This window comes from Genypterus blacodes, unplaced genomic scaffold (genome assembly GCF_046128005.1).
Source record: "Genypterus blacodes isolate CSIRO-AG114 ecotype Tasmania unplaced genomic scaffold, CSIRO-AGI_Gbla_v1 ptg000063l_1, whole genome shotgun sequence".
NCBI classification, from domain to species: Eukaryota; Metazoa; Chordata; class Actinopteri; order Ophidiiformes; family Ophidiidae; genus Genypterus; species Genypterus blacodes.
Window position 1 is genome coordinate 1,475,979 of NW_027466875.1, and position 12,661 is coordinate 1,488,639.

The 12,661-nt window shown below is 48.1% G+C and overlaps 1 protein-coding gene across 1 annotated transcript; it reads left to right on the forward strand.

Moving 5' to 3' along the window:
- The first annotated feature begins 8,701 nt into the window (after positions 1–8,701).
- crabp2a (cellular retinoic acid binding protein 2, a) lies at positions 8,702–12,442 on the forward strand. Its single transcript, XM_076154762.1, has 4 exons — positions 8,702–9,043; positions 11,485–11,663; positions 12,139–12,255; positions 12,365–12,442. The coding sequence occupies exons 1-4, from the start codon at positions 8,962–8,964 to the stop codon at positions 12,413–12,415; spliced, it is 429 nt and encodes a 142-aa protein (XP_076010877.1). The 5' UTR covers positions 8,702–8,961; the 3' UTR covers positions 12,416–12,442.
- The last annotated feature ends 219 nt before the right edge of the window (positions 12,443–12,661 follow it).

The window sequence follows — 12,661 nt, forward strand, 5'->3', positions numbered from 1 at the left end:
CTTAGGGAGTGTCTGACAGCACGCTGCACGAATGAGAGTGAGAGTGGAACCAGAAATGAGACAAAATGAGGAAACTGTTTTGTGTTCTTCAGAAAGTGTACTGTTAACTGTTGACATTAACTGACTTAATATTCTGTATCACTAATTCTGTATTTACTCATATGCTTATCGTGTATTTACTGGCCAGTTTATTCATCAATAATACATGGGAGAATGTTTTGAAATCTCATACAGTTTTGTTATTCTGTGATTTGATACTAAAGTGTAAATCGCTCTTGGCTTAATTACATGCATATAGCAGACAGAATGCTTTATTCTATTTATGTGTTATTTGACAACAATATTGATAGATAAAATACCACAAAAAAATTAAATTTAGTTATTCATTATCTGTACACAAAGCTGTTTGTTCTCTGCCTATAGTCAACGAGTAGTCGGTATCATTAGTCTCTGCATCCATTTTAGCAGTATAAGATCACACACACACACACACACACACACACACACACACACACACACACACACACACACACACACACACACACACACACACACACACACACACACACACACCAAAAAGAGCGAGGATACCAAAATAAACGCTTTCTCTCCAGCCTGTAACTCCAGCCTTCCCCGCCGGGACGCATGCGCGTTGACGCACAGGGGCGCGGCAGTCATTACGCAACGCCGCTAACAGCCCAGCTTTGGCCGCTCCACGCCCCTCCCTCTCCCCCCGCCAGTCTGGACTCAAGCGGGAAGTGAAACTTTACGGCTGAAGAAGAAGAATCCCAGCTGCAGGATTTGTTTAGGTCAGTTCCCTCTCGCTCAGGAACCCGCCGCTCATTAAACAAGGTAGGACAATTCTCATCTAACAGCTGCTTACACACACACACAACACGCGTCTGTGCCACCGTCAGCCTGTGCGCTTTTTCCGGATGTATGAGTCACTGGTGGCTGTTACTGTTGTGTTAGTAGTAAAGTTTAAATTCCATTTCTATTCTGCATACTGAATGTAACTGGGTTTTGTTTTCCCTAAAAAATTGACGAGGTTACGTTACTACACTCTTTCATGTTAGACTGCGCACTAATCTGCGTTAATTGTTAACAGGAGAGCAAATAAAGTCACAAGACACGTTCAAACAGTCAAACAAAGAAGAACGTGACACACCTTAAAAGAGTATAAATGTTTAGTTTTTATGTGTATATTTACTGTGTATTACCTGCTTTAATTGCATACTAACCTCAAAAGTAACATACTATCAAGATCAACAACCAATGACAATCACTCAACTGAGATGTATCTGCTCTACCTATAGGGAATCATATGACTTCCAAAAAAGTGAGACTTAGAACTTTTCAGTCAACCCTCATATCCTGTGTAGTCCTCTCCAGGCCTCCCTGTGCTGCTCATGGCTGCTCTCTGGGCTTTCCTGCCTCTGGCCGCCTGCCTCTTGCTGGGCCATCAGACCTCAGCCAAGAATGAAGCTCCCTGCCAACGCTCCAAATGGAATAACGGCTACGATACGTTTGTCAAGCGACACATCCGCTCTGGAATGCCGACTTCTCTCAATCACAACGAGTGGTCAAAGTACATCAGGAATAACGGCGGCTGCGACAGACCCACCCAGTCCTTCCTCACCTTCAGTGACCTGGAGAGGGTGAAGGACGTCTGCACGAGCCAAGGAGGGAAGCTGTACAAGGAGAACCTGTGCATCAGCCGGAAGACCTTTGATTTTGTGACGGTGAGGAGCGAGCCGGGGACCTGTGGCATCAAGAGCGTTCAGAGGGAAACCAAGCATCTAATCCTGGCCTGTGAAGTCCTGGAGAACCAGTGCCTGCCGGTCCACTTTGAGGGGAACCCAAATATGCTGGTGCCTGATAACAATGCCAGAGGCTGCCAGGACGAGGAGAAAGGCCAGGCTCCCAGCTTTAACATGTCCTGGCTGTGGTTATTGGCTCTTTTACTTGTTATCGTTTATGCCCGTTAAGTGTCCTTTCAATCTTGGGCTTCATGGTACATTTTGCCAGAGCGTGTGCGCTCGTTTTTGAGGAAGTAGAAAGGAGACTGAGGTTTGTGTCAGGTGATATTAGTTCTTTTTAAGAGTAAGGTGCTGCCTTAATTACATTTACAAAAGTATTGAGAGAAAAAATTTAAAATGTAAGACATTTTCACATTTCTATTTTCGTAATAACTTGCATGTATTTTGTGCAACTGTATCGTTTCATTCATGTTATATTTTGTGATGTTCAATTCAACATCACCATTTGTATTGGAGTATTTATAAAGAGTATTAATGAATAAACCAAGAAGAAGAATCCCAGCTGCAGGATTTGTTTAGGTCAGTTCCCTCTCGCTCAGGAACCCGCCGCTCATTAAACAAGGTAGGACAATTCTCATCTAACAGCTGCTTACACACACACACAACACGCGTCTGTGCCACCGTCAGCCTGTGCGCTTTTTCCGGATGTATGAGTCACTGGTGGCTGTTACTGTTGTGTTAGTAGTAAAGTTTAAATTCCATTTCTATTCTGCATACTGAATGTAACTGGGTTTTGTTTTCCCTAAAAAATTGACGAGGTTACGTTACTAAACTCTTTCATGCTGCCTTTCGTGCTGCCTTAATTACAATTACAAAAGTATTGAGAGAAAAAATTTAAAATGTAAGACATTTTCACATTTCTATTTTCGTAATAACTTGCATGTATTTTGTGCAACTGTATCGTTTCATTCATGTTATATTTTGTGATGTTCAATTCAACATCACCATTTGTATTGGAGTATTTATAAAGAGTATTAATGAATAAACCAAAAAAGGGATTTGGATTGGTGCATTCACAGTGTGAATTGTTTTATTTCTGGAATCCATTTTCATCTTTGTTTCACTGGTTTCATTACAGATGTCAAAGGGCAAACTACAATGCTCTGTCACAGGTACAATCTATAATAAAACAGAGAATCACGTTCAGACTGTCTAGACGCTTATCTGTGATGTCATTGAAGGACTCAGGCTGCAAGCTTTAATCAATATCAAACCAAAATCCAGCTTGATGAGAGGTTCAGTTTCAGGCATGATGTCACTCAGCAGATACAAAGATCCTACAGCAGTTGTTGCTTTCTTAAAGCTTACTGAAGAAAACCTGTACTCCTTCTGGCTGCACCTGTGCCTCTGGGGATTTGTGGGTATGTGTGTGTGTGTGTGTTGTGTGAACAGGGACACACTGCCAACAATTGTATGGATCCATTACAGGTCAGTACAGCCCCATAACATGCCCAGACCCTCTCGCTGTACCGGATGTCACCACGGAGATTCAGTGTTCTGTAGCAGGAGACGCAACACTGCCTTTTCAACACTAGATGTCAGGAGCGTTCCTCACACCCACACACACTTCTGGAAGGTTGGCCGGGTCAAAGTGAGGTCTGAGCTCATGGATCCTGTGGTGTGTGTCCCTGTCCTTGTCCCCACAATCATCTGATGTAAAGCTTTTCTTTTTCTGAGACACTGAACATGCTTGGATTTCCTTCAAAACCTGTTTAAGTACACAGTATTCCCCACAACATAACAATCCAGAATCATATGTAAAATCAATAGAACAGGCATTAGTCAGATTAGATATTATATCCACTAGGGGGCAATGTGAGGGCCAACATAGATCATCCCTGCTCAGCACTGGAGCAGCAGAGACACTTCGTCCATTTGCACAGTTCAGATCGACAGTTGCACCAATGATGAAGACTTGTGATCCCACCCCCATCTTCAGAAAGATCCTGCCTGACACTTTCAGACAATTTTCTGGTTGTCATTGTCACCCAGGATCTCTGTGGGTGCTGCGTCTCACTCACACAAAGCATTAATTCTTGTGTTTGTGTAGGATCAGCATGGCAGCCATCACGCATGCACGGCTGCGTCGTGATAATCAAGCCTCATACTGGCCAAAGCCTCCTCTTCACACACGCTGAAGTTGACTGCAGCCATTCCAAATCCATGACATCATAGGGCCACACACACATACACCAACGGCACATTAACAAATACACGTTCATGCAAACGGCAAGCAAATACACACTGAGTGCACACTTACACGCACATGCTGACACACACAACCCTGGCTGAGGAAAAAGCACAAGCAGACAACAATTGATGACTCGGAGTGAAGAGGAAAAGCTGCAGGGAGAATAAAAGAATGAGTGCAGAGTGAGAAGCAATGGCAGGGTGGAGGGAGACGTGCAGGACGATAAAAAACGGGCTGCACTTTGATTGAACTTTTCCAGGTTTCCACAAACAAAACATGGGAAACAGCGTTTGCTTTTCTTCTCAGGTCCCCCCTCCCCCCCCACCACCCGCCTCTCTCTTCTCTTGTCCTCTTTGGTTTCATCAACTTCACCCAACCCATCTTCTGGCTCTTGACCTTCTTCTTCCAAGCCTCTATCTGTCTCTCTTCCTGTCTCTCATTCTGTCCTCCTGTTGAGCGTGACGCCATTTTCAGCTCCATTCAGGGCTTATGGTCTCATTAAACTGTAGGTGGCGCCGTGGGTGAGCTGCAGGATGATAGCAAAGGCGACTTTTGTGATGCATAATGAGACGTTTCTTTGGCCAAAACATAAACACACTTTGATTTCTCCTTGTTTCCCCAACATACTTAATTTTTTCCCCTTCCTGCTCCCCTCAGCTCTTTCCCTGTCCACAGCAGCTCATAATAAACGAGCGCGATAATGAAAACCACAAAGGCTCGGTAGAGGGAAGAGGGGTTTCTGGAGCAGGGAGGGAGGGAGGACAAAAATGAATAGACTGTGGGTAATACAGGCGTCTGTGTGCAACTGCTCAGGCATCTGGAAGTTTAGTCTCCTGTACACACACACACACACACACACACACACACACACACACACACACACACACACACTTTTCGAATAAAATAATGTTTCTGCGTGAGGGGACATGCCGTGTGTGTGTGTGTGTGTGTGTGTGTGTGTGTGTGTGTGTGTGTGCGCGTGTGTGTGTGTGTGTGTGGGATATCTCTCCTAATGTTTTTATTTCCTGTAAGATAAGATTGCACCCAAGAAGAAAAATAAATGAGTAAGAAAGTGTAGGTAGAGGAAGATTTCAGCATACACACACACACACACATGCGGGGGCACAGAACATGCACAAGCAAGTACACACACACACACACACAAACATCTCTCTCTGTCTCTTTGTTTGTTTCTTTGACTGAGTTGTTGCTATGCAAACACAACAGGCAGACATAAATACTAAAATTGTGTACGTTTTTGTGAGGTGTGTGTGTGTGTGTGTGTGTGTGTGTGTGTGTGTGTGCAGTAGCTTCCTATGAGGGCAAAGGTCAATAATAATGACTTCCAGGGGGTTAGCATGAGGAAGGTCAGGGTCAAGTTCACATCTGGAATTAGTGAGGTTACTGGGGGTGAGTGAATTTACTGGAGGTCATGCAGATGATAAAGTGGAGAAAGGCACTGAGGCGTGGCTTCACTATAACCTCATCACACACACATTCACACTCATGACAGGAACAGACAATTTCGTCAATCAGTAACACAAATTGTACAAAAAGGAACAAATACGTCAAATCTGTTCAGCTGCTGTCAAACCTCAAATCAATGCATCCTGCCCAGGTACATTTATTCATCTGGCAGAGGCTTTATACTTGTGTCACGTACAGAAGAAACACAAGTCATCTCTCAATCCAAACTTGGACGGGTTTGAGAGTGTAAATCCCCTGCGGGCAATTTGGATGTTCCACTTCACATCTGTGCCAATAAGGAGGAGAAATAGGAAGGAATATGCGGCACAAGAGGAAGTGAAAGGAGAGATACCGAACAGTTCACCCGGGCGAGGAGGTTGACACAAGACTCAGGCTGATTTGAATGGGACAGAGAGACAGAGAGACAGAGACAAACACTGTCTTACACTTGATACTGTGACGATACTGTGTCTCCTTCTCAGGATCCAGATGATTCAAAATCAAAGTAGGTTGAACGTTAAAACCCTTAATAAATGGAGCTAAGCGATTTGCTTTGCTTTGTCTTGTAAAAGTCACAGATGAGTGTAAACACGTCACAAGACACTTGACTGTGACTGTACACACACACATGAGAGAGCCTGTGAAACTTTGAGTTGGCAAGCTGACAATATCAAATTACTGACAACGTTCTTGGTATGAGAGAAAGAAAGAAAGAAAGAAAGAAAGTGAGATGAAGGTGATGACAGAACAAAAGCAGTGAACAGTAGACAGGCAGATCATAGTTGCAAAGGAGCATAAGGAAATGAAAGTCGGCACTGGAGGAGCAAAATAATACTTCCAACACCTCAAAAGAAAGAAGTTTCCCTTTACATATCTGTCATCGACCTTCTCTCACCGTTTCTCAACCTCTCCATCTTTGTCACTATCTATTTGCCTTTGATCTCCTGCTCTCTGTCTCTCTCCCTCCCTCTCCCTCTCTCTCCCTCTCCCTCTCTCCCTCTCTGCTGACTCACTCTCTCTATCCTTTTCTCCGGGAACAATGAGATAACAAATGACCTGCGCTCTGGTCTCTAATCTCTCACTCACTTTTCGCCCCCCTTTCTTTCTTCTCCTTTTCCATCCTCTACCCTTCTGTTTCCCCCTTCTCCCTCTCTTCTGAGGAATGTGTCAGAGCGGCACAAAAGAACAAAAGCTTGACAGGAGGAGGAGGAGGAGGAGGAGGAGGGAGGACAGAGAGAAAGTTGCGCGAGGTAAAGGCGAGGCAGAGGAGCGAGGGGGGGTACGGAGAGCAGGGATGAGAGAGAGGTTGAGGGGAGCTGAACATGGTTGACTGCATATGAATGTGGATCTGTGCTTTGTCATCACATGCTGACATCCAGCATCACACACACACACTGGGAGCTCTTCATCAAGCCCCCTGTGAGCAGATGCACATACTGCACGGCTGCCGGTCCGATTCACTGGCCTTTGATACCTTTGTTGTTACGTTATGCTAAAATGCAAATGGCCTGTGGTGAGGATGAAGATGAATTTTTCTACACTAGACACTTTACCATTGTAACCTTTGTTGGCGCATCACTCACGTTCACATAGAGCGGCGTGATCGATTCTCTGTTCCTCATCAGGTCACGTTCAGCAGACCACCGCAGCAGCTGCATGAGGCCGAGGGGACGCTCTGCTTTAACACACTCACACTTGCAAGATATATATAAATATATAAGTATTGACCCAGGATTGCTCTGTGCTGTGGCCCCACTGCTGTGTTTCGACATCAGATCCAACCCAGGAAGAAAAGTACAAGTCAGCAATGCAGTGAATAGAAGAGGAGGTGGAGGTGAAGAATGGAAGAATGGAAACAGCTGAGACATGGCTGGCTAATGGTTCACCTCTGTTTGGACCAGGAGGAACTTGTGAGGACATGCAGCAACTGTGGCATGGTGTGTGGGCAAATAAGTGTGTATGTGTGTGTGTGGTTACAAGGAAAACTCTGAGTGAGCTTTGTTCTCATCAAACACAGCCGCAGGGCCCGACGTACGGCGCTGGATCGGACACACAGTCTGTGCGTAAAATGCGTATCGCCTTACCAAAGATCAGTGTCAGTCTATTATTCACCACTGTGTGTGTGGATGTGTGTGTCTTTGTTACGGGTCTGACGCCGTGGAGGTGCGTTAGTAACAGGGTGTGTGCGTGATGGTGAGGAGGTGGCGGTGGTGGTGGTGTGTGTGTGTGTGGGGGGGGTTCCGACGCCCCCCACGATCCTCACATCGCCACGGTTACCTCGCGCTAATTCGCCGTGGAGTGGAGCGGATGGGATCATCCATCAAGAGTCAATAGTTAACGTCGGCTTTGTCCCGCGGCCATTCATCATCTGTGTGTGTGTGTGTTCTTTATAGGCCTACCTCCGACCCCGCGGGCCCCTGACCCTTCCCCACTGGCCCGTCTGACGCGTTGTTCCACGGCTCGTCTCCTCCTCCTCCTCCTCCTCCACACTCCCCTTTCTTCCGTCCGAGCCGCGGGGGGGCGAAGGGCTCTACCGCCGCCGACCCGCCAACCCAACCTCTTATTTTAAACCTCCCCTCCTCCTCCTCTTCCTCCTTTCTCTCATATGGTTCGGGCTGTTTTTCCCGTGACGCAGACCCCGTTAAGCGGACTCTCGCCCACCGGCCGGGGCCAGAGGCTGCATGTATCCCGTTACCACCGCTTTTATTTTTATGACACAGCGCCGCGACTCACAGGAGACTGGTGCTGAACTTGAACTAGTCTCGCCCCATACACACAAACACACACACACACACACACACACACACACACACACACACACACACGCACACACCATCCTTTCAGTCTGGCAGTGAGCTGGTTCAGACTGGCACGGCTGACATCCACACTCTTTGGCATCAACAAACATTCATCAAATTCGAGCCATTAAACGCCAACGCTGTCATTACAGGCTGCATCGGTAATGGCTCAATACGTCATCAGTATTGTTTGAAACATACAGTCTCTCGTGCGTGTGCGTCTCTCCTGAGTCAAGGTGGCGCAGAGGCGTCTCCGCTCTCCAGACTTTCAAAGAGCGCACATGTCGGGGGCGTGGTCAGGCCGGGGCGCTGAGGACCACCGCCTGTAATCTGGTGGCCTCCGGGGCGTGTCCCCACCGGAGGGGGCGTGTCACCCACATAAGGGGGCGTACCCCTCCCCTACACTTGTACGTTCTCTGCCCGGGCCCATTCATGTGGAGCTCAGCCGCTTCTTAACGCGCGCCGGTCGAGATAACAGGGTGCCGGTTTGGGTTTGGCTGAAGGGCCGGTGACTGGTGAGTGATCGCGGGGAGAGAGAGAGCAAAGGTGACCGGACAGCGACATCCAGGGACCGCCCATACAGTCCACAGCTAAGCAGGAGGGGACACAACTGGACCGGTTCTGACTCAGGACAGGGACGAGACTAGACTCGGATCTGACAGTTTACTCATCAAGCAGCCTAAACATGGAGCGCAAAGTCCCTGATTTCGCCGGAACCTGGGAGATGAAAAGCTCTGAAAACTTCGAGGATCTCTTGAAAGTTTTGGGTGAGTGATGATGATAATGGACACAGATGCTCGGTTGATTTTTACGCGCAAGAATGGTTTCTTCCCCCGCGTTCTGGGTGACACAGATTAGATGTGTAAACCCAGACTGTACCATGCATCTTTCTGAGCACTTGAGGACCCCCGTCTGTACCGCAGAGGTGGGGGGTCTTTGTCATTGTTGAGAACCCGAAAACTCTGTCTGGCCCCCAACGAGCATCAACCCTCCTGCCGCTCCTGGCCCCCTTTTGCCTCCCGTGCAAACACAATAGAGACAAACGGCTGCACATATGTCTGTGTCACAGCCACAGCTTGCGCGCGCGTGTGTGTGTGTGAGTGTGTGTGTGTGTGTGTGAGGACCGTTATGGCTCGTTACAGTGCATGGCAGATATTCATCATTATCTGAGGTCTGCGAAATAGGGACAAAAACAGGCTGAGTCCTGCACCCCAGGGTGCATGTGCGCGTGCACGTGTGTATCTGAGCCGTCTGTCGTCAGCAGCAAATTCTTCGTATTATTACATGCCTTGCCAAGGCGCACCTGGAATTCACACCAGCACCTTTTAGCGCTGCGTCGATTCCACCCCCCTCTCACCCCCCTTTCATCACTGTATGTGTGCGCGTGTGTGTGTGTGTTGGGGGGGAACAAAGGGGAAATGCAATATCACCAGATGGACCATTCCGCCATAATGACACAGTGAGATGATGTGCGTTTGTGAGAAACTACATCTGTAGGTGTGTGTGTGTGTGTGTGTGTGTGTGTGTGTGTGCATGTATGAGTTCATGCAGTGTTAGTGGAATGTGAGTGAACTTAAACCCGCGTTGAGTGATTGTTGTACCCGATCCAACACACACACACACACACACACACACACACACACACACACACACACACACACACACACACACACACAGGAATGGACCAGGATCCTTGGTTTCATTCGGGGGGCAGAGCACAGCTGGATTCAGGCCTGTCAGCGCACCTCAATCCCCCCCCACTCCCCCTCACCCCTGTATCCCCTCTTCCTTTCCTCGCCCCTCCTCTCCCCCCTCGTCCCAAATGCTTCCTCTGCCCCCTGCTCTTTGGCCTCTGACCCTGGCCGTCTGTGTGTACGTGTGTGTAGTGTGTGTGTATGTGTCCCAGTCTGTGTGTGTGAATTAAACATTTTGCTCGCACGCCATCCAGGTAATTCTACTGTACAACTGGTTGCTACTTGAAAAGCTTCTGCTCCTTTTCTGGGGCTCCCTAATGGTTCAGGGCACACACACACACACACACACACACACACACACACACACACACACACACACACACACACCCACACTCGGTGAAATAATCGTGAACGTTCCTGGTGCAGACGTGTTGCATCAGTGAGCTGTAAATCTGTGTGCTGGGGAACAAACTACTGTATTTTGTGTCTAGACAGTGACAGGGCACATATTCTGCTGTGTGTGTGTGTGTGTGTGCTGGGCATAGACAGCCTGGACACCCTAATGCATACCGTGTGTGACTGTGCATTTGGGAGTGTGTATATATTTACCCTCGGTGACAGGTGGGAATGTGCGAGAGGTGAGAAGTGTGAAACCCAACTCGACGGCAGAGACTCGAGCAACGATACACACACACTTCCCCTCGCACTTAGACTGAGATCCTCGCACTCCACACACAGACCTGTCTCAAAGGACCTCCCCCCCTACGCACAGACACACACACAAAGTCTGCTCTCTCTTTGCTCGCACTGTATCTTCATTTTCCACCTCTGCCCTTTTGCAGATTTACAGTTTTGCGCCATTTTTCCTGTTTTCTCTCGCAACCTCTTCCCCCTGTTACTCCCTGGCCTCCTAGTTTGTATAAATATGAGTTGATATAAGACCTCACACACACACACACACACACACACACACACACCGAGGTGATAAATACTGTAAATGGTGTTTGTGTGTACATGTGTATGTGTCTTGCTGGAAGAGATGCCACACTACTGCTACACACTGCACTGTGATTAGAAGTCAGGATGTGAGTGTGTGTGTGTGTGTCGTCTCTTCGTGTTCGTGTTTGCGAGAGGATGCCAACAACATTAATCTAACCAGAAAGTGTGTATTTGCAGATGATGAGGAGGAAGGTGTTGATGATGACTGTAATCCATTACATCGTGTGTGTGTGTGTGTGTATGTGTGTGTGCTTTCACATATGACATCACTGTGCAGAGCTTCACCAGGCTGCACCCTTTACCTTGAGGGTGCAACACACACCTGCAAGGCCACACATGCACACACACACAGACACGCTCAAACACACACACATGCCCATGCATAGGCACAAAAGTTCTGCGATGTGGCATCATTTCATCAGTACAGGTTTTGTCTACACCTCTAATGATATGGACTCACACACACTGATTGCATCATGTGTCTTTATCTCTGTGTGTGTGTGTGTGTCTTGCAGGCGTGGGCATAATGCTGCGTAAGATCGCGGTGAGGGCAGCGTCCAAGCCAGCGGTGGTGATCACTCAGGATGGAGAGACTCTGTCCATCAAGACCTCCACTACGGTCAGGACCACCCACATCACCTTCACTGTGGGTCAGGAGTTTAACGAGAGCACGGTGGACGGACGCCCCTGCACGGTACGCAACACACACACACACACACACACACACACACACACACACACACACACATGGAGCAAGCCGTCCAGATGACATCTGTCTCATCCTATTCGGTGTGATGGTGGATCTTCTCTTCCCTCCTTCATGCCCTCTCTTGCCCTCCCTGTCACTCTGCCCGTTTTCCCATGGATGGCCTCTGTTTGGCCGTCTCCAAAGCAAACACGCACACACACACACACACACACACACACACACACACACACAACCAGCCACAGCTTCCCTCCACTAACACTGAGTGCATGGCATGTTATCACCTCTCAGTGATTCTTCTGCATCACCGTTATTGTTTGTGCTTTCCCTCACTCCACTAACCGCTCCCTCCACCGGCATCCATCTTTCCATCCATCCATCCATCCATCCATCCATCCACCCATCCATCCGTCTGTCCGTCTGTCCGTCCCGTTGACCAGTATGATCTCTCTCTGTCCCTCAGAGCTTTCCACAATGGGAGACGGACAACAAGATCAGCTGCGAGCAGACTCTTGAGAAAGGGGAGGGGCCTAAGACCTCCTGGACCCGTGAGATAACCAACGAGGGCCAGCTGATCCTGGTAAGACTCTGCAAATCCTTCATGAGCCTCAAAATCCACGCAGACATAGCCGACAAAGCGACACCAGCTGACCGTGACACTTCCTCTTCCTCTCCTCTTCTCTTTGCAGACCATGAGAGCGGAGGACGTGGTGTGCACCAGAGTCTACGAACGACTATGAGCGAACACATCTCACCTTTCGTCCTTCCCGCCCCCCACCCTCAGCGCTCTGTGTGCGCCACACATCTACACCTTCATCACAGCTCATAACTTCATCAACATCACCACTAGGGTTATGAAATGAACGTGGTTTGTTGCGTTGTGCGTGTGTGTAGTGTGTGTCTGTGGGCAACTCGACCTCTGACCTCTTCCACTTTCAGGTCAATTTTGCATTTTCTTCCTCACTGTTTTGTTTTTTAGCCCCGAC